The sequence below is a fragment of the Lepidochelys kempii genome, chromosome 6 (assembly GCF_965140285.1).
Source record: "Lepidochelys kempii isolate rLepKem1 chromosome 6, rLepKem1.hap1, whole genome shotgun sequence".
Lineage (NCBI taxonomy): Eukaryota > Metazoa > Chordata > Testudines > Cheloniidae > Lepidochelys > Lepidochelys kempii.
The window spans coordinates 28,913,163-28,934,605 of NC_136385.1; the positions used below are offsets into that span (position 1 = coordinate 28,913,163).

Consider the following 21,443-nt stretch of genomic DNA (forward strand, 5'->3'; position numbering starts at 1 on the left):
TTTTTTCCATTAGCTGCAGTCTACAAAATGTGATATCAAAGTGTAGACAGCCAGATGGGTCAGATCTTCATTTAACCCTTAGCCAATATTACCCATGCATGCAAAGGGAAGAGTGAGGCCTAGTTTACAAGGAGACATTTTTCGGTATAACCTGAGGTGAGAATTTAAATCAATATAGTTACAATAGTATAACTCTCAGTTTGGATGCTCTTATTCCCATATAAAAGAATGGCTTTTTTGGATTTAGCTTATGGTGCTTAAGAATGTTTGTTTAGCTTGAAACCTAACAAACAAAAAAGGTACTCATACTAGAACAACAATGTCCACATGGAGCTGTTATACCAACACTGGTAAAACTCTCTCATGTAGACAAGCCCTAACAAGACAAATTCTGATTTGGTTGTGTATATGATGTTGTATTATGTTATGGGCTCTTGGGTGATGGAAGGCTGCAGTCATATACTATACCTGGAATATAATACCACTTTCTATGTTTACAAACATATTTGACTAAACTAGGTATCTTTGACACATACTAAATAGATGTATTACTTTGCTGAATCTTATTAAATATGTCACAGAAGCTTGCGAATAGATATGAAAGCCATTTAAAAAAATGTCACTGGTCAATTATGTTTGCATCTCTACAGAAAACCCTGCAGTTTTTTTTCATTCATTCACCTTGTTGCGCGTGAGGCTGTTGTAGAGGCAGAGTTTAGACTGTTTTGTTCCTTCTGGGGAAGACCAATGGGGCTGCGTACGTTTGCCTTTACCTAGAAAAGAACGTAAAGACAACCTCAAGAAACTTCTAAAGATCATTATAACAGACATATGGATTTATAATAAAGGATTTTCCACATTACTGCCTTAAATTATTTCAAAAGGAAAAAATGTTTTTATAGGATGTACAGAAACAGCTCCATTCAAAGTAGCCCAAACTAATTATATTACGTAGACCTTCCCATAAAGCTAGTACAAGTTTATTTTCTACTCTCTTGCTTGCCATCAGTTTATATCCCTTTTCAAATTATAAATCTAAAACATAGAAAAAAACTGCAATACAGTGTACATTAAAGCATGTACAAAGATTTTGAAATTTAGTCAATCATTGAGGTAATTAGGTTTTCAAAAAGATCTGTAACAATTTATCTTTGTAAAACCATTGACCCTAATAAGACTGCATATCTTAAAACTCAGGTAATACCTAGAAAAATTTCCACAAAGTCCAGAGTCAGTATTGAAGAACACATATTTAGTGGGAGAAAGAGAAAAGGGCAGACAGCATAGCTCAGAAAGTACTTCTTCCTTTTATCACACACAGCTTCTCTGAACATCTTCATTTCCTACAAATACATATCTAAGTGGAGCACATTCAATAGAAGGCACAATCTAGTCTTTGATTTATTTATTGCAGGTAGCAGAATCATTATGGTAAAAGAAGAAGTATGATAAATTGTGGGACAAAATCCAGCCCTTATCTGAGGGTACTGTTCTGAGGAAGGAGCAAGGAGCAAGGGGCCAGAGAGAGGATGAAGATCAGTGTAGTACTAGCTATAGTTCTAACATTGTGTAGAGCAGATCAGAAAATGGAATTTCCATACTGTGGGAATTTCCAACTTTGAGTAATCTGTTTTCATTTCAAATCAGAATGAAAATTTGAAATTTCTAGTACAATGAAAACAATGAAACATTTCAATAATGTCAAAATACAAAATATTAAGTAGGATATTCAAATATATAAAAGTATAAGTATAAAAGTCAAAACAAAATGAAAATGAAACAAAAAAGTAGAAACACAACAAAATTCCAATTGAAATTGACATGTTCTCATGAATCATTTCAATTTCAATGAACTTGAATTTCCCAACAGAAAAATTCTGTAGAAATTTTTCTGAACAGCCCTAATACAGAGCTACCCTGCTTTTAGATAGCAGGATGGTTCAGGCCAAAGCACTGTAATGCATTGCCAGGCAATATTTAAGACCCCTTTAAAAAGAAGCATATCATATGTCCTAGCTTACAGCGTGCCAAATGGGAGGCGTGGACACACCTCTAAACATGATTCTTTGAGGATGCAGTGTGAGCCCGCTGGAGTGCTGGGGTAATAGCTGGGCACAACTCTCAGCATTTGTAAGGCAGGAAGGGTGCCCTGCTGCTTGCGCTGAGGAACTGGAGGGATTAAAAGGCTTCATATACTCCCTTTTCCTTGCCCACCTGCACATAAGCACTGAGCAGAACTGGACTCTCTCTTTTCCATTATGCTTCCATTAGGTATTACACCTCTGATGTGCTTAAAAAACAAGTAGCAACAGAGTATCATCTCCTCCAAGAAGCTGCTGTGTGCTGTGCATCTGGCCTCCACGCTCCATACCACCTGTGGCTGTATTTCAGTGATGTGATGTGTGAATATTAAGTTAACACATTAACTTACATCAAAACTGGAAGATTAACAGCAAGACAGAAAACTGAGAAATACAACAAGTTTTCCCTCCCCATTTATTTCAGTATTGTTGTTAAGAATTTATATGGGATGCAATTTACCTGCAACTAAAATATTATCCAATTGTTTGTAACTTGTATTGTCAAAATGGCTTTCATGTTTTGTCTCTCAGCATGCCCATCATTCACTCAGTTTCCCTGGAAATATCTTCCTTTGTGTATTGCAACTGAGAACCACAATAATCAATTGCAAAAAGTGATTATATATAATCAGTTCATATATAATTCCCACTATCCTTTTGAACAATTGGGTAACTGGAAAAGAGAGGCTTAATGTAATACCCTGACCCAGACAAGGATAAAATATTATATTGGTATACTGTACACGGAGCTGTATCATTAGTTCTAAGTATTTTACTGTAAATGAGATGTAAGTTAACACATACCTCAAGTACAAAACCAGCCTATCCCTAAAGGAGTCCAAATACCAGAAGACAAATGTTTACTCTTAGATTTACAAAGGTTACAATGACATGGATTACTGTGATGAAGGCAACAGCCAAATTAATCACAGAAGAAAAAAGATCCTATGTGCCAAAGCTGTCAGCTCACAATCCAGGAGCAATGATATATAGACTATAATGGTAAAGTTCAAACATACAACTTCCAATAAAAGATCAACGTACAGTTCCAGCCCATTCATCTATATGCTTCTTCCCATCACTTTGGTCTTCTCTAGGTTAAGCCTAAGCGAGTTTGTTCTCATCCACATCCCTAGCACTGTTAGATACTAAGACAATACAAAGAGCAATATCCAAGTTCTATGAAAAGGCACTGCAGCGCTGCATATCATCTGCCTACTGGACACTGTAAGACATAGTATCTCACAATCTTTACCAGCAGCCAGACAGATATCTTAAAAAGGAGACCTTGGGAGAAGGCAGATTAATTACCGCCCTGTAAGATTTCTCAGACAGAAAGGCACAAACCTACAGATGGGCTATCCTATCGCCACCCATGAAACTCTGTGGGTGGATCAACAAACACTTATAGTTAGTGCTATCAAAGACTACTGCCAGAGCCAACAAATCAGCCCGGGAACCTTCACGGTGTCTGTTGGTAGGTGTAGTCAGTCAACAAAACCAAATCTGTCTGTGCCAGACTAACAATTAACACCAGACTGGTAGGCATTCACAACACGTATGATGACAGGATGCTACTGGGGTTAATGCAGCACCACCTTCTCAATAACCTTGATCAAAAAAGATTGGGTGTTAACATGCAGCTATTGAAAAGCATTGTACAAGAGCTAAGTACTATGAATAATATAATAACTATTACAGGACTTCTTGAGCAGGGACCTCACTATAAAGCATTTGTTTCCTATGCGCCAGCTGCCCTGAAAGCATCAGAGAAGAATGACAAACTCCCAAGAGGTTACAAAATAACCTAGATTAACCAGTTCACATTTCCTCACGTGAACAGTAATTGTTTAATTACCAAGGAAAAGCTACATTCTTTTCAGAAATGTTAATTTACCCTGTTAATAACACAGTTTACATTACTATAAACTTGTACAATATACAAAATCTGTATTTCTGTAACCCTTTGCAAAAAAACTGAATGGCTCCAATTGACTGGACCCTCACACAGTCAAAACAAAAACTGTATACATCTGTGACAGAATAGGATTTTTTGGTAATATTTTTTATGACTCTTATGTGAACCTGTTTCCCCCTTACTTTGCATTGGGGGTGGGAAAAGGATTACGTTTGCTCTCAAGGCAGACCAGGAGACACGGGGAGCAGGTGGAGTGTTGCTTAGCTGTCTAAGCGGACTGAAAGGGTAATTACAAATATTGGTCAACGCTGATTGACATCCATGGACAACCCGCAAAAAACAATGGAAAACCCAATCACCAACACACTGACACCCAGCAACCATCAACCCAGACCCCACTCCCCAGCAGGACTCAAGGGCCAGCTTAAAACGGCTGGTGGGCCAGATCTGGCCCATGGGTCATAGTTTGCCCACTTCTGGCCTAAGGGGTTCTTGATTTAATTTGTAAAACTGATCTGTCTTATCAATTTCAGTTAGCTTCTGCTTGGGAAAGTTATAGGCTGCAGCAGAGACACTGGAGCTGTCTGCAGATTCAGGAAGCCTTCAGCTGGTTCACATTCAGTAAGATTTCTTTGCAATCCTGAGAAATGTATGTAAATGATAGTTTAAGTTCTGCAAGATCTGCTGTTTTAGGCTTCCTCTTGTTAGCTAAAATTTCATATTTGCCAATGGAATGTGGATGTAAGTCCAAGTAAAATTTTGTGTGTGTGCGCGTGTGTGTGTACTGGAAAGCAGTTTTTTTTTTCTTGCTGAAATATTTTATTTTAGGACTTAACAATTTAAGAGACACACACTGAAAATTCACTAGCCGGCTGTGCTTCTGATGAGTCTTAAATAAAAATGATCCATCTTAACAGAAAACTGAACAGAGTGACTCACTCACTTAGGAGCAAGACAGTGACTAGTGATGATCACTCTTATTCAGATCACAGTGCTAAGTTCCTGCATACTGTGTTACTGAGTTGTTTATAGAAGAAATGTAATCCTCTAATAGAGATATTTACTACTTCTTAATAAAGAATTAAAATGCACATGTCTGAGTTAGATGTTTTGCCTGGAACTGACCCTCATGATCAACAAAAAGATTTTTTGTCTTGGTAATAGTCTTCTTTGGGGATAGTATTAATTGGACGTTTGAATTAATTAAAGACTAAACTTCATTAGTCTGCCATTGTCATTGCATTTATATTCTTTCTGTCCTAAGTCCTTAGTGAAAACATCGGTTAGTCACTCAAAATAGAACTCTGCATTCTTAGGAGCAATTTTATTGTCGTAAAACTGTGGATTATAGCAATTAGATTTAAACAGCAGTCACCTTTAAAGACATTTATTTTCCTCCCAGTCTCTTATTTTAAAGATGCAACATTTCAATAAGATTCTAAATTTGTATTAACTGTAACTATAAATCTGTATTCTTGTTTGCACACCAGGTACTGTGCTACAAGCATGCCACAATAATCCAAAGATTGTCTCCTCTTTTAGCACCACCAATCTTTTGTTTTGTTCTCTTTCATCATTACCTTCTGTGGGAGTCTCTGCATATTCTTGTCTTGGGATGGGAGGTATTTTTAGCTTTCTTCAGAAGTGCTCTTGGGATAGGTCAAAGTGTTTTTTGTATGAACTCTCATCTGTCCCCAAACCTGGAGTTTTCAAATGTCTAGTGCAGTGAATTGCCATATTCATTATTTTCTTTCAGATTGAATTTCTCCTATTTTTGGCTGCTTGTGCTTCTAGCGTTCATAGGACTAAATAGTGAAAAACAGGCAAATGGTAAAATTGCCCCATTATTTTGCTTAGGACAGAACTTTCACTTGTACCAAATAATAACAGATTCAGTGTTGGTTTTGTCTGAGAAATTTGTAAACTCATCTTCCTTGTTGTCCCAGCCTGGTCTGTCCTGCTCTCTGGATGGACACTAGTCTGTTGTAGTTCATAACTTTGCTAGACCCTAGAAATCATGGTCTTAATAAAGACATTGAATTTATGGCTTGTTACCACAATCTGTAACCTACTAGCCCCCCTGTCATAAATATAAAGGGAAGGGTAAACACCTTTAAAATCCCTCCTGGCCAGAGGAAAAACCCTTTAACCTGTAAAGGGTTAAGAAGCTAGGATAACCTCGCTGGCACCTGACCAAAATGACCAATGAGGAGACAAGATACTTTCAAAAGCTGGAGGGGGGAGAAACAAAGGCTCTCTCTGTCTGTGTGATGCTTTTGCCAGGGACAGAACAGGAATGGAGTCTTAGAACTTAGTAAGTAATCTAGCTAGATATGCGTTAGATTCTGATTTCTTTAAATGGCTGAGAAAATAAGCTGTACTGAATGGGATGTAGATTCCTGTTTTTGTGTCTTTTTGTAACTTACGGTTTTGCCTAGAGGGATTCTCTGTTTTGAATCTGGATTACCCTGTAAGGTATTTACCATCCTGATTTTATGGGGGTGATTCTTTTTACTTTGTCTTCTATTAAAATTCTTCTTTTAAGAATCTGAATGCTTTTTCATTGTTCTTAAGATCCAAGGGTTTGGGTCTGTGTTCACCTATGCAAATTGGTGAGGATTTTTATCAAACCTTCCCCAGGAAATTGGGAGGATTTTGGGGGGAAAGACGTTTCCAAACGGGCTCCTTCCCAGTTATATACCTGTTAGATGTTTGGTGGTGGCAGCGATAAAGTCCAAGGGCAAAAGGTAAAATAGTTTGTACCTTGGGGTAGTTTTAACCTAAGCTGGTAAAAGTAAGCTTAGGAGGTTTTCATGCAGGTCCCCTCAGCTGTACCCTAGAGTTCAGAGTGGGGAAGGAACCTTGACACCCCGTTTCTGTCCTTTGACTACAGATGTATTAAAGGAGCATTTTACCTTGAGTGATCCTGTGTTAATTACTTAAGTTAAATTATCTGTTCAATCTCGTATTTAGCTCTGACACTCTTAGGTCATATCTGCACTACAAAATTATGTCAACCTAACTTTTGTTGGCATACAGCCACCGCAGTTATTAAATCACTTATGTGTGTGTGCACACTTGGTTCCTTGTGTTGGTGGAGCTCTTGTATCGATTGTATTATCAGTGTGGGGCATTGTGGGATGGCTTCTGAAGGCCAGTAACAGTCGATATAAGCAACACAACGTCTGAACTGACACTGCGTCAACCTAATTACATGGACTGTGACTACGCCACTTGGGGAGGTGGTGTTACTAAATTGGCATAGAGAGGCACTTACGTCAGCAGGAGCCAAATGCAAGTGAAGATGCCTCCACAGCTAAGTTGACGCAAGGCAGCTTACATTGACCTAACCCTGTAGTGTAGACCAATGGTTCTCAACCAGGTATCTGGGGCACACTGCGGGGCCGCGAGCAGGCTTCAAGGGTCCGCCAGGCAGGGCTGGATGATTTAGTTGGGGATTGGTCCTGCTTTGAGCCGGGGGTTGGACTAGATGACCTCCTGAGGTCCCTTCCAACCCTGATATTCTATGATTCTAAGAGGGTTTCCCCACTTCTCAGCAGGGAAGCTGAGCAGAGCCCCAGCTCAAGAACAAAGGACTAAGAGGTGTGATGGGGGAAGGATAAGTGTGGGCTCTGGAAGAAGTTTGGGAGCTCGCTCATCTGGGAACAGACTAAGGAAGGAAGTCAGAGAGAAACACAGAGCCCGAAAATGGAGTTCACTACAGCTTGACTGGTGAATTGCTCTGGGCTGACGAGAATGGACTATGGTTTAGCCTTTATATCACAATGCAAACCTAAAGACTTTCAGTGCTGTGCATCCAGTTGACTAATAAACCCTGCTGTTTTGAAACCACTGTTTGAGTGTCACTGCAAATACTGTGTGACGTGCATTAGACCCTGAAAAGTGTACAAGTCCCTAACCTGGAGTCTATCTCAGTTGGACTTATTCAGTCGGGCTTATGGTGTGATGCAGAAGCGCTGAAGCCCCAGCAGTTCATTCTCAGGAGATGGTGAGACTGTATGGCCTACCCTTCAGGAAGAGTGAGACCCCCTGGGGGATAGCACATTGAAGAGGCTCCTCCAAGAGACTGCTCCTGTGGATCTATGACAAATGTCTTATACCCAACGGTTAGTTTTTTTATTATTATTAAAAACACTGATAATTAATTTCTGTAAGCGGAGAAAATATCAAATAAAACAAATAAGGAAATAGCTTCACTATTTCAAATACCTCTGAATCCATCAATTATGCCACATTACTAGCTACACCCCAGTGTAGAACTTTGTGGTAATTTGCTAATGATGTAATCTGGAGTGTGTGTTACACTGCTAGTGACACATTTCCGATCACCGAGCAGGAACAGATGGAGTCACTCTGCAGTGTTTTTACTCCTTTTAATTTGGAAGGACTCAGAGGGTAGTGATAGCAATTGTGAGCTCCAAGAGCCCTGTTACATGAGGTGTGATGGGTTCCATTCTGTTCCCTCTCTTATTTATGTGAGCATAAGGTTACTAGGAGATTTCATAAGGAGCCAAGTGCTATGATATCTTCAGTACACTAATGGCACCCAGCTTTCTGTTCATCTGATAGAAACAGCCACATTTATCCTACCATCGACCTTGGCACAGTTATACATGATTTTGCCACCTTGAAACTAAGTTACTGTAATACTTTCTACATGGAGTTACACCTTGAGAACATCTGGAAACTTCAGCTAATGCAGAATGAACATAGCATCTGTTTAAGTGAAGCCTCATATCAGAAGCACATAATGTAGTGTCACTGGAACTGTACTAATTGGCTGTGGGTTTCCAGGTGGAGTTCAAGATGCTGGTTTCCCCTTTTAACTCCTAAACTCTATGGGATCGCGTTACCCAAGGAACCACCTCTTCCACAGTTGTGATCTGCAGAGACACCTAACTTCCGTGGTATTAAGGTGGGGGAAACTGTTAGCAAGGTGCTCTCAACTAGCTAGAGGCATGAAGGATAACAAGAAAACATTCTACAAATACATTAGAAGTAAGAGGAAGACCAAGGACAGGGTAGACCTGCTACTCAATGAGGGGGAAAAACAATAACAGAAAATGTAGACGTGCTTAATGACTTCTTTGTTTCGGTTTTCACCAAGAAGGTTGGTGGTGATTGGATGTCTAACATAGTGAATGCCAGTGAAAATGAGTTAGGATTAGAGGCTAAAATAGGAAAAAAATAAGTTAAAAATTACTTTGACAAGTTAGATGTCTTCAAATCACCAGGGTCTGATGAAATGCATCCTAGCATACTCAAGGAGCTGACTGAGGAGATATCTGAGCCATTAGCGAATATCTTTGAAAAGTCTTGGAAAACTGGAGAGATTCCAGAAGACTGGGAAAAGGCAAATATAGTGCCAATCTATAAAAAGGGAAATAAAGACAACCCAGGGAATTGCAGACCAGTCAGCTTAACTTCTGAACCCAAAAAGATCATTGTCTAACCTGCTCTTAATAATCTCCAAACACCTGTCAGGGATGGTCTAGATAATATTTAGTCCTGCCATGAGTGCAGGGGACTGGACTAGATGACCTCTAGAGGTCCCTTCCAGTCCTATGATTCTAATTCTGGAATTTGCTTTCCCCCTTAGTCTGCCAGAGCCCAGATTTGTCATACTTCTGGACAATCTCCAAAGGCCACCCTTTTCTTCCTTGGCCATTTGAGGATGAGGGGATATTGAAGGGTTTATATTTATACTTGCTGCTGGTTTGATTATTAGGAGTGTCTGCGGTCGGTTATATGGGATTTAAATATTGTTTTGATATTGTGAAATTTAATATTGTGTAAAATCACCGATAGGATAGGTGGGCAATTGTTGAGGTTCTCTGCAATCAAAATAAACAAACAAACAAAATGTCTACTAATCTGTAACTTGCCCACCAATTCCATGTCACTACTCACTTGTCAGAAGTTTACAAGGTTCAATTTTTTCATTGCTGCCACCATAGATTGCTTCTATATGCCTGTACCACCGAACAACATGGAAATGCTGGTCCATAGGTGGCCTCGAAAACTGTCTGAATACCTCCACATCTGCATGTGAAAATGTGAACCCCTGGATATAACTACGAGTGCTGAGGTACTTGTCCAAAGCCTTCAGCCTGGCTTCCTCTTCACTAATGCTCAGAATGAAACTGTAGTTGGAAGCTGCAAAGACAGAGGTACAGGACATATGGTCAGAACTAAAGTAAAAAAGGCATCTTATGACCAAAAATATATCCCAAAGCTATTAGGGCAAATAATATCATTGAAACAACCAGATGTATACTAGAAATTGACAGCAAATTTGAGCGAAAAATATTTTGTCAAATGTAATGAACAACCATAAAAGGCTGTTCTAAATGGTCTCTTTTTTTTTTTTTTTTAAATATTAGGACAATTTTTTTACATGGTAAATTTCAGGGGGAAATCATGGCTCAGAGACAAAGGCACAGACCCAGGTCTTTTGCATGAAAACAAAAATACAATGTATAACAGTTATAAAGGATCTTCCATGCCTAGTGGGTTTAATCAGCACTTCACTCTCTTAGTCCACTAAAGCCCTCGTCCCACAAAGATGTACACATTTATGATTAACTTTATGCACTGTGAGTAGTCATATTAACGTCAATGGAATTACTCACAACATATACAGGTTGTACTTAAATCTTTGCAGGACTGGGGCTTAAGTGTGGGGTCCTAATTTGATGCCCACTTTCCCTTACTTGCTCTGACTCACAGATGTTTGCAGAATGTTAAATTACAGCCATCGGTGCTACTACCTGCATGTCCCCTGCATCAGTTTCTTTCCTCAAATGTGTATGTAATATGCATTAAAATGAACAGGAGTTATATTAATGGACAGAAGAGATGGCAGACTACCTCACATGTACCCCCATTCTTTCCTCTGACTTACTCAGCTCATCTTCCATCATGCATATGTAAAACAGGCTTTGTTTCATACAGTTTATTTTACAAGCACTAAGTAACTTTTTTATAATTAAAAAAGCATAGCACATTTACAAAGGGAGAAGTTCTGTGGTTTGGGAGGCACACTCACAATAAGGTACTGTATAGCAGAGTACCAAACTGTGGTCCATGGGCCACCAGTGGTCTGCGAGCTCCATTTAGGTGGTTTGCAGATAGTTCCCTCTAAGCTGCATGCCTGGGCGGCTGCACACAAGAAAATGAAGGGCCACCCACCTCATTAGTGGAGCTGCGCAGGCTCACATGTAAAGTGAGGTGGTGGCCTTGGGGGAAATAGAGTGGTAGGGGGCAGTGGGGTTAGAAGAGGGGCTACGGGGAATTTGGGATGTGCAGGACTGCAGTGGCCACAGAAAGAGGCAACTTTTCTCAGCTCCAGGGCTGCGGCTGCTGGGAAAAGATAGCCCTCCTCCCCAGCCTCAGCTCTGTGGCTGCTATGGCAGGGGAGAGACCCCCCTTGCTTCCCAGCCCCAGCTCGGGGCTGCCATGGCAGGAGAAAGAGGGCACATCCATTGTATTAGAAAGGGAAGGCTACGGATATTAAAATGTGAGTTGTTTGCTTTTATTTATAGAACAAAATCACATTTATTATTACGTTATTTTTATATAGCGCTTTTATCCAAAGCGCTTCACAATAGTTAGCTAACGGTACAAACAACATTTGGAAAGATCATTAAGTGATTCGCTGCGACCCTCAGCAATTTTCAAGTGGTCCTTGGGGGGGCGGGGTGGAATTTGAGAACCACAGCTGTATAGAAAGCATTGTGATTTGCTCTCAGTGGCAGTTATAAAATCTGTGCTAGCACTCACATTAAGTCCACACAGCCTTAAATCTTTCCCTAACAATTTAGCACTTTAGAGTGCTTTCCATGTTCAAAACACTGTACAAACATTAACGAACTGTCTCGTGAGGCACATAAGTGAAAAGGAAAAATTAATATGTACTTAGGATCATACAAAGAGTTGGTGTCAGTGCCAGGATTAGAACATGAGTTCTTGTCTCCAAATCCCATGTTCCAGGCCACTAAACCAAGTTTTTATTTCTCAGACAGTATGGTAATCTTGTTCTACAAGGGAAGTTTCCATATAGCTTCCGTAGCACTAAGCTTATTGAAAGGAAAAACAATAGCTACAAGTGGGTGTGGGAACTCTGAAGGTGGGGGGATTCTTCCAGATGTGTGTAGGTATTATCAGCTGAGACTGAGATTTTGTGTGCGGCCCATTTCCTATGGGGAACAAAATAATTGTTTCGCTTTAATGGAATATTTCAGCGGCTCATTTGGTTCCTGCAAATCATTGGAAGCAATGCAGAATAGTGGCAGTTAGAATTATAAAACAAAGAGGAAAATATTAGTCAATTACACTTCTAAAATCATATCTAATACTGCATGTATTGTCTATTTACATCAAGCAACCTTTTGAGAAGACAGTAATATAGAGAGATGATGTATAAATGCTAGTGAGATAACAAGTGTATTTGACCCTTTAAAATATACACAGGATGTAATGCCAGATGTTTCAAGTTTAGTGCAATGAACAGAACCAGTCACAGAAAAATCATAGTCACAATAGTTGCTTTGCATACTTAACACACACACACACAAAAATCAAAGAGTCAGCTCAATGCACTAAAAATCTCCCTCAAATTTAAGTCAATGCAGTATTATCCATGGTGGATAAGAAGTAAAAAGAAAAATGGATGTGTGTAGTTTTAACTAGACAATATGTGCAATCTTATAAATGGGATTAAGATTGGCCCATGAACTTAATTTCTCTCTAAATGGTTCATGTTTGTAAATATTGGAAATTTATTCTTATCTCTAGTAGATGTTTACAAAATGAAACATTCATTAATGTAAGATGTAAACTGGTTGATCAGTTTGAAATCTGAATGGCCAGATGAGCTCCATGAGATATTGTGTGTATGAAAGATCAGGAAAACAACATACTCCCTAGGAGAAAGATTCATATCACAACACATAAGTCTCAAAAAAACTCTTAAGGAGGCGGCACCACTCTTTTTGACAAGTATTATTGCAGGTGTGAACTTTAACTGATTTAAGGAGACTTCGTATGTCTGAGTAATGATCTTTTTCCTCCACACCCTGAAACCATTTGGAAAGGGAAGTTGTATAGTATCCTGTGTCTCCTGTTTACACAAACCCATCAACTAACTGAGAGATACAAAAGCACATGTGTCCTTCTGAATGCAAGGGAATCTAGATGGCTCAGGGGATTGTTAATAAGATATGGTCTTTTACTGTTAGGTTACTTGCTCAAACTCAGCCAAAACTCAACAGTCGTTACAATCTAATGATTGTAAAATACATGTAAAATACACTAGTTTCTGTCCGGTTCATCCTGATGGTCAACAGCTATATCAGAAGTCACCTCCACATTTACTATTCTTGGTGGCAGTCCCAAGTACAAGTGAATTAACACAAAGAATAAAACATCCCCCTCTCAAACTCAGATGTGATCCTTCCAGAACAAGGTTGAAGCATATTAGTAGGCAGAATGGGAATGATTGCACTGCTAGTTTTCATGCCATATCTTTTGTACAGATAGAACACTTCAGATTGGAGTGATCAGAACTTCTCAAGCAAAAAAACCAACCACCACACCCATTTAAAGCCTGAACTATTTTAATTAAAAAAAAAAAAATTGGTGTACCAAGTTCAAATCTGATTTATACCACAATGAAAAAAAGCCCACCATCCTATTTCTCACTGTATTAATGTCCATGCTAAAAAAATATATATAAAATAATCTATTAGTATTCAACAAGATAGGCAGCTTCTTCTCTACAGAAGAACAAGAATGCTGTAGAAGCACTGAACACAGGATTAAAACTCATCTGATTGGAATGATCCATTGGCAATTATTAAATCACTCAATGGCAGCTCTCTCTTTTTAAATATACACTTTGAACATCAGTAGTTGAGATGCAACACAAGTGAGCTGTAGCTCACGAAAGCTTATGCTCAAATAAATTTGTTAGTACTCTAACAAGTACTCCTTTTCTTTTTGCGAATACAGACTAACACGGCTGCTTCTCTGAAACCTATTAACATGCAGCAAATCTGAAATTTCTCCAGTGTTAAAAAGGTTAGCACCACTTAGCTTCACTGCAGAGACTATTACGGTGCTACTTTTTGGTATGCTAATTAATATAGGTGTATGAACCCTCCATGTGATATAATTGTCAACATGTTCTACTTTCCATATATGGAAAATTATAACACCTAATGCTATATGACATTGTGGCCTTGTATGGAATGTTGAAATAAGACACAAAGCTGATGATTAAGACATATTAGTTTCTACATACCATTTACATGAAAGATTAAAAAAGAAAAACAACCTTGAAATCTTGTTATGCAATACATCAGTTAGATAGCTTGACTTAAATGATACCAATGTCATCAGTGTCTCACTTTTGTAAGACAAGAATCCCACAAACAAAGTGTAAGGCCTTTATGCTGTCAAAAACATTGTCAGCACAGCAGGGATAGAAAGGACATTAGACAGGAATACCCACACACAAATATATGGGGATCCCTTACTTCAGGGGGGTACCAGATATTTTGGGCTCAACACATTCAGTGGAGTTCCTCTAACATTGTTAGTGATTTGTACAAGCCAAATGGGCACAGTTTGGGAATCTCTGCAGCAGAGAAGATTGCTGTCTGCAAAGGCTTTGGCAATCGGAAACGATTACAAATATTCATACCAATTCATAACACTCTTATTTTATATACAAAAAAAAAGACACTTTAAAGGTCTGGTTCTCTTCTGCATTCTTTTGGGTGATCTGCACTTTAAAAATAGTACTTATAAAAGTATAATGTGCTGTATTACTCACACCACTTCAGATTACTTGTTCACCATTTCTGCTGCCTGTTTACATTTTGTATATTACTCATCTTGGTCACTGAAAAGATTACAGGAGCCTTGCAAAAATTCTGCTCATCCGAGAGGAGTCATTCCCCCGCCCATTATCCTCAGCCACATGGTAAAGGTGGATGAGTAGATTTGGTGTCTGGCTTACTACATTTTCATAACAATTTTGCAACAGCTGGATGAAAGAATGTACACAAATAGAATGGAGGGCACAGAAATTCATTCAGATAAATAGATGATATTTCAATGCAAATGATGTATATTGGGGGCATAAACTGTTTTCTGGCAATAAGGATTGTAAGATGGGAGGCTCAAATAAAGCAGGAGCTATTGTCGTCAGTTTCATTTTTGTTTTTTTAGTCATTTTCACTTTCAAATTCTCCTTAACTAATACAAAGGTTAGGTCTACACTGCACACCACTTACAGCAGCCTGTAGGATATGTGCAGTTACATGCCACAGTGAAAAGCAGACTGTGTACACACTGTGGTGTGTAGTTACATGCATCGATGAAAGGTTCTGGCAGAGGGGAGGCTGTGAAGAAAACCTCCAGCAGCTCCCTCACTCCATGCGCCTTTCCCTGCGGTGGAAAGTCTCTGCAGCTTCCTGCAGCAGAAAAGGGCTCCAGCAGTGGGGAGGTAGCGGGACACGACATCACTAAAAATAGCCCCATAAATAGAGAGGCACTGCTTGGGCTGTAGAGAGCCATGTAGGGATAGAGCTGAGTACGTCCCAGAGCGTTCAGTCATGCCTGTACTCTATTTGCCTAAGCAGTGCCTCACCATCTACACTGCTATTAATACCCGCGCTAGGAGGGCAAGTAGTGTATGTATTCTAGACACTGCATGTGCAGTGTAGACTTACCTAAAGTTACAGTACTTTGGTGGAACACTGGAGGAGAATACTTAAATTCAAAACAAAAATTCATGAAAAAATGTTTAATGTGATTAGACTATGCAAATATATATTTTTAAGTAAAATAAACTTAAATTTTAAAGAACTAAACAGTGGACTTTTAAGCAATAAGTAATACTGGTAGCCCTTATAATAAACTTAACCAAAAGTTTTCAAGAAAGCTCATGCCTTGATATTTCAATTAATCTTATTTAAGCTATTGAAAATAAATCAGAAAACGAAAAGGTGTACTAGCAGCCACTTCATAAATATAAGAATATTATTCTTACTTGTAAAACAGAACTACCAGTAATATTTTCACTAAGTGTGGAGGGGCCATCACTTTGTTTTATGTCTGTACAGTGCCTTGCACAATGGGGCTGCACTATAATATATATAAAAAGAAAAGGAGAACTTGTGGCACCTTAGAGACTAACCAATTTATTTGAGCATAAGCTTTCGTGAGCTACAGCTCACTTCATCGGATGTGAGATATATATATATATATATATATATATATAGTAAATAATAACTTAAAAGCGCAAAACTCTGAACTGTTCTACTAAAATAAACCCTGATTTTTTAAAAACTTGGTGTTTTTAGAAGATTGGAAGGACACCAGATGCTCCCAGATAGAACACTGTCAATTACTCCAGCAGCACCTGAGCTGTTGCTCTCATATTAATTAACAATGTCCTGCATATCCATGCCCCATATTTAAGCATAGACAATCCTACTGTGCGAGACTTTTTGGTGATGTTGGATAAAAGAACTCTTCTTACAAAACCAAACATTTTTATTTAAAAACCTTCCCCTGGAGAGGAGGCTTCCTGAATCGTAAGAGACAGAAGGAAGGAGCACACAAAATGTACCACTATATGGCTCACATGGGGAGATTGTAGGAGCTATTCTGTAGAACAGGTCTTATGTCAGGGGTCTGGAATGCAGACTGTCACTCCTTCGCTTTTAAACACAACCACGTGTGCCAAGTTTATCCCTCGGAAACAAACCCTGTACTGCACTGATTCTTATAATTTGTAGAGCCCATCATTAGAAGAGTCTGTCCTACTGACATACAGTACTATGATTAACGAACAGGAAAAAAAGCAACTTTAAGAGACAAAGAAAAAGGGACAACATGGAAATTTAAGGATATTTAACCTATATGACAGCCACTTACATATCAGTAATGGTACTTCAGGCTTGTATTGCTGGTACCCCAAGTTTTGCCTCGTACAGTAGTAAGTCATCTCACTGTGCTACCACTAACCCAACACAGTTGCCTCAGAAGCTTGGGATCCATATGACTTGTTACAGGATAGCATCTTTTCTAACCCTCCAGGGTGTCGTTTCAAAGGCACAAACAACAGCTAGGCACCTAGGGTAGTTAGGTAACTAAATGGCATTTGTGCCTTTGAAAGCTGAATCTTTAAATCCAATATCTTTAAATTTCTCAGTCCCAACAACTGACAAGCCTGTGTGTCTTACTACTGCTGATTTATAGGGCAGAAACATACCCGAGTGACCTTCACATGAGCTAAACTAGGTCGTGGAGCTCCCGAAACGGCACAGAATTCATACTGCCCCTTCCTGACATATCAGAAAAAAAGGAAACATCTGATGCCACAAACCATGGCTAGAACACACGGACCTGGCCTTTGCAGGCTCACCGCAGCTTAGAACAGGGCATCCCAGGTCCTGCAGCACAGCACCGGTTTGGTTCAGTGCTAGGATAACAGAGAGCTGCCAGGCCACATGCGGGCAGAGCGACCCCTCGGGATGAGCCGGAGCCGGACGGTGGCACATCATGACACCCCGCTGCACCAGGGTGCGGTGACATCACGCTCCCCCACTGTGACCTCATGAGCCACGGTGACGGCGGGTGGCGGTGACATCACTACCCACGGCTACGGGTGCAATGACCTCACGGCACGTTGCAGCAGCAGCAGGGCGCTATGACATCACTGCGCAGCCCCTGCGCCGGGCGGCGAGGACGCCGGGGCGCTCGGCTCTGGCAGGGCACCAGGCGCGAGGACGCGGCGACCCGTTGCCATGGCACGGCGCACCTGCCCGACGGGACCCCCACCGGCCCTGCACCTTGAGCGGCCTTAAAGGGGCCGCGCCCGCCCGAGCCCGGAACCTGGCACTTACTGGGCTCCCCGCCGGCTGTCGCCATCCTGCTCCTCCTCCTCCTCCTTCGTTCTGCCGCGTCTAGCCGACTCTTCTCACAGGCTGATGCAAGACCGCGTCCGGATGGAAAACCCTCACTCCGCCTCTCTACGACACTTCCGGTGACCGCAGGGTAACCGGGCAACGGGGAGAAACGCACCTCGGGGGCCAACGGAGTCACGTGACGGAGGGGGGGGCTGAGACGCCGGTACTAGCGCTTGGTGCGCGTGCGCGAATGGGATTCACTGGTCTTCTCTGGCCTTGCCTGCAGCTCTGGGAGGCGGGGCTTGTGAGGTTCCGCCCCCTCGATCAGCTTGGTCCCTGCAAAGAGGAGGAGGGGCTGGCAAGGGAGGCTGAGCTCCCCTGTCCCTGCAAGAGTTAGAGCCTGGGAGCTTCCCCTGCCCTGCTGCCCCTCCCCACTGAGCCAATGTGGGAAGGCCCTGCACACACCCCAAGCCAGGAGGCCATGTTCTCTGCAGGGTGGGGAGTGCTGCCACCCCCAGCATGCTGAACCCCATGAGTCAGACTCCCTTCTCCCCCCAAAAAACTTGATATTGGCATAAAATAATGAGTTATAAATAATAAAATCATGGGTTCTTTATATTTGCCTTCTGGCTGCTAAGCCTTTAGGGCACCCTCAGGTCACATGTGCAAGGCAGCTTCTCGCCACAACCACAAAGGCTAGAAACGTGCATTTATTTTAAAACGGAAGGTGGGAGTCTCTCTGAATCAGGTTTCAGAGTAGCAGCCGTGTTAGTCTGTATTCGCAAAAAGAAAAGGAGGACTTGTGGCACCTTAGAGACTAACCCATTTATTTGAGCATAAGCTTTCGTGAGCTACAGCTCACTTCATCGGATGCATTCAGTGGAAAATACAGTGGGGAGATTTATATACACACAGAACATGAAACAATGGGTGTTTATCATGCACACTGTAAGAAGAGTGATCACTTAAGATGAGCTATTACCAGCAGGAGATTGGGGGGGGGGGAGAAAACCCTTTCATCAGATGACTCCAGGAGCGGGGGCTTTAAGGAAAACATCAACTATCATAAGAGTCAGGATAAAATCACACAAGAGTTGACACCACAGAGAATTCTAATTTCTATTCATCCAATTGACCCATGCCATCATGGTTGCTATAATAATGACACAGCTGCTTAAGGTGTTTAAGGTAAGAGCTGGTGGAGGCTGAATTGTAGAAGGCACTTGGCTGACTATAGATATTCTGTGTGCAGAAGAGAACTGTTGTAGGCAGCCCTAGCACTGTGGGAATACTTCAACTCTGCAAATCCAAGCTGAAAGCCTGGGTTCATATTACATAGCTGAAAATTAATACAGATAGAAGTCAAATAGACAGATGCACCTTAATTAAAATACAGAGGAGTTAGATGCAGTGCAGCAGGTTTTGCCACATTCTGAGGGATCTAGCATGCCAGGGTCATTGCTAGGAAGATAAGGCAATGCTCTGTTCAAGTATGACAGTTTCCCCATTTTTTTGTGAAAAGTTTATTCAAATCCAGATTTGTACTTATCTGCTCTCTTCTTCCAGCTCATCAAGAAAACATGCATGAGGTCTGATGTTGCACTCCATGTTTTATGAAAATATGCTTATGAATGTGAATATAATGTAACTGGAATATGCTTTATGCAAAAGGTCTCTTGTAAGGTATCAAAGGTTATAACCTACTGAATCTATTCCTATTTGTATGTATGTATGTATGGTTCTTGTATCTGAAGCTAGAAATATGAAGTATAACTCTGAGGTCCTATTGTAATTATGCAAAGTGTAGGCCATTAATGGTGGCTTAGAATCTTGATGGCTCCCATTGATTAGGATAATTAGTTGTGAATGGGTTTATTTACCTGCAAGCTTTCCTATGTACCTGTGGGCCAGTCCATGGGTAATGAAGAATGAGGTCTCACAGGACATGTGACCACATCACAGGATACTGGAATCCATCTTAAATCTGGTACTTTTCCATTAAGAAGGAGGGTCGGTACCCAGAGAGACAAAAGATTCCTGCCTTATGCCAAAGCTGTAAAAGGGGGTGGAACAGAACAAAGGTGGCTGCCAGTCATGAGAACACCTCTGCTTTCCACCTAAGATGTCTGCTGGAACAAACAAGGACTGTATCAGGGGAAAGGATTGGGCTCAGACTAGGAAGGAGTCTAGTCTGTGAAAGAAGCTTATTGGACCATCTCTGAAGGTGATGATTTTACCTGTAATCAGTTTCTTAATGTATTAGGCTTAGAGTTGCAGGTTTTTGCTTTATTTTGCTTGGTGACTTATTTTGTTCTGTCTGTTATTACTTGAAACCACTTAAATCCTACTTTTTCATCCTTAATCACTTACTTGGGGTTCATTAATAAACAAAAGTGATTAATACCTGGGGGAGCAAACAGCCATGCATCTCTCTCTCTCGGCGATATAGAGGGCGGACAATTTATGAATTTACCTTGTCTAAGCTTTATACAGAGTAAGGTGGATTTATTTGGGGTTTGGATCCCATTGGGAGCTGGGTATCTGAGTGCTGGAGGCAAGTAAGCTGCTGAGCAGTTTTTAGTTAAAGGCTACAGCTTTGGGGGCATGAACCAGACCAGGTTACAGCAGGCTAGCATGTCTGGCTCAAAGGGCAGGACTCTGGAGTCCCAAGCTAGCAGGGAAAACGGGCTCAGAGAGAATTCCAGCACGTCAGGTGACAGTCCCAAGGGGGTCCCTGTGACCAAACACATCTCACAAGGAATCTAGTTTAGTTTGTTTTATCTAAGAAGTGGGGATGATTCCTAGCCAACATTATTAAAATTGCTTTCCCTTCCTTATCTATGCTTGTCTGCCTTGGTAATCAGATACACAGCTGGTACAGATACATTAGTGCAGCTAAAACCTTAATGCACACAGGCCTAAAAGAGGCCGTGGTAAACAAATTGTGAATTTAATCAACAAGCCACCCCTGAAGGGTGTGGGATATTATACACAATCCCATAACCACCACGAATAGTCACTAATCACTTCTTCAATTCAGTCCAAGGACAGGAAAAAGCAGACTATTAATCTGGCTAGCTCAATGTATTTAACTCCCTAAAACAGAATTGCTCCAGTACTACTATTATTATTTTAAAAAGCACAGTGCCCAATTACTAAAAAAATCTTCAAAATTAGAGAGAGAATGAGACCGAATATTTATTCATAAATGACAGCACATTTAAAAGAGTGAAAAATCTTTTAATAGCAAAATATAAAGTACATCATAATAGGTATGAAGTAGAAATTCCATTTGCATAATTTTAAGATTGGACAATAAAAATACAGCATTTAAGAGTACTGTTAAAAACAGATGTATAGGCTGTTTATTGGTAAGCTGAGCCCATTCAAACAAAGCCCAATGCAAAGTTATACATCTAGGAACAAGAAATGCAGACCATACCTACAGAATGGGGAACTGTCTCCTGGAAATCAGTGACTATGAAAAGGATTTAAAGAAAC

General features: G+C 40.6%; 1 protein-coding gene across 2 annotated transcripts in view; it reads right to left on the reverse strand.

Annotated features, from left to right (window-relative positions):
* CARS1 (cysteinyl-tRNA synthetase 1) overlaps positions 1-18,074 on the reverse strand; it is a 49,518-nt gene extending 31,444 nt beyond the window's left edge. The window contains exons 1-3 of one of the 2 annotated variants that reach the window (XM_073347286.2): positions 17,940-18,074; positions 9,931-10,176; positions 682-773 (exon numbers count right to left, since the gene is read on the reverse strand). In XM_073347286.2, coding sequence (XP_073203387.1) covers positions 682-773; positions 9,931-10,176; positions 17,940-17,964 — 363 coding nt within the window. In that variant the 5' untranslated portion in view covers positions 17,965-18,074. The remainder of the gene's footprint in view (positions 1-681; positions 774-9,930; positions 10,177-17,939) is intronic. The other variant, XM_073347287.2, reaches the window with a different exon arrangement.
* Positions 18,075-21,443: the final 3,369 nt, after the last annotated feature.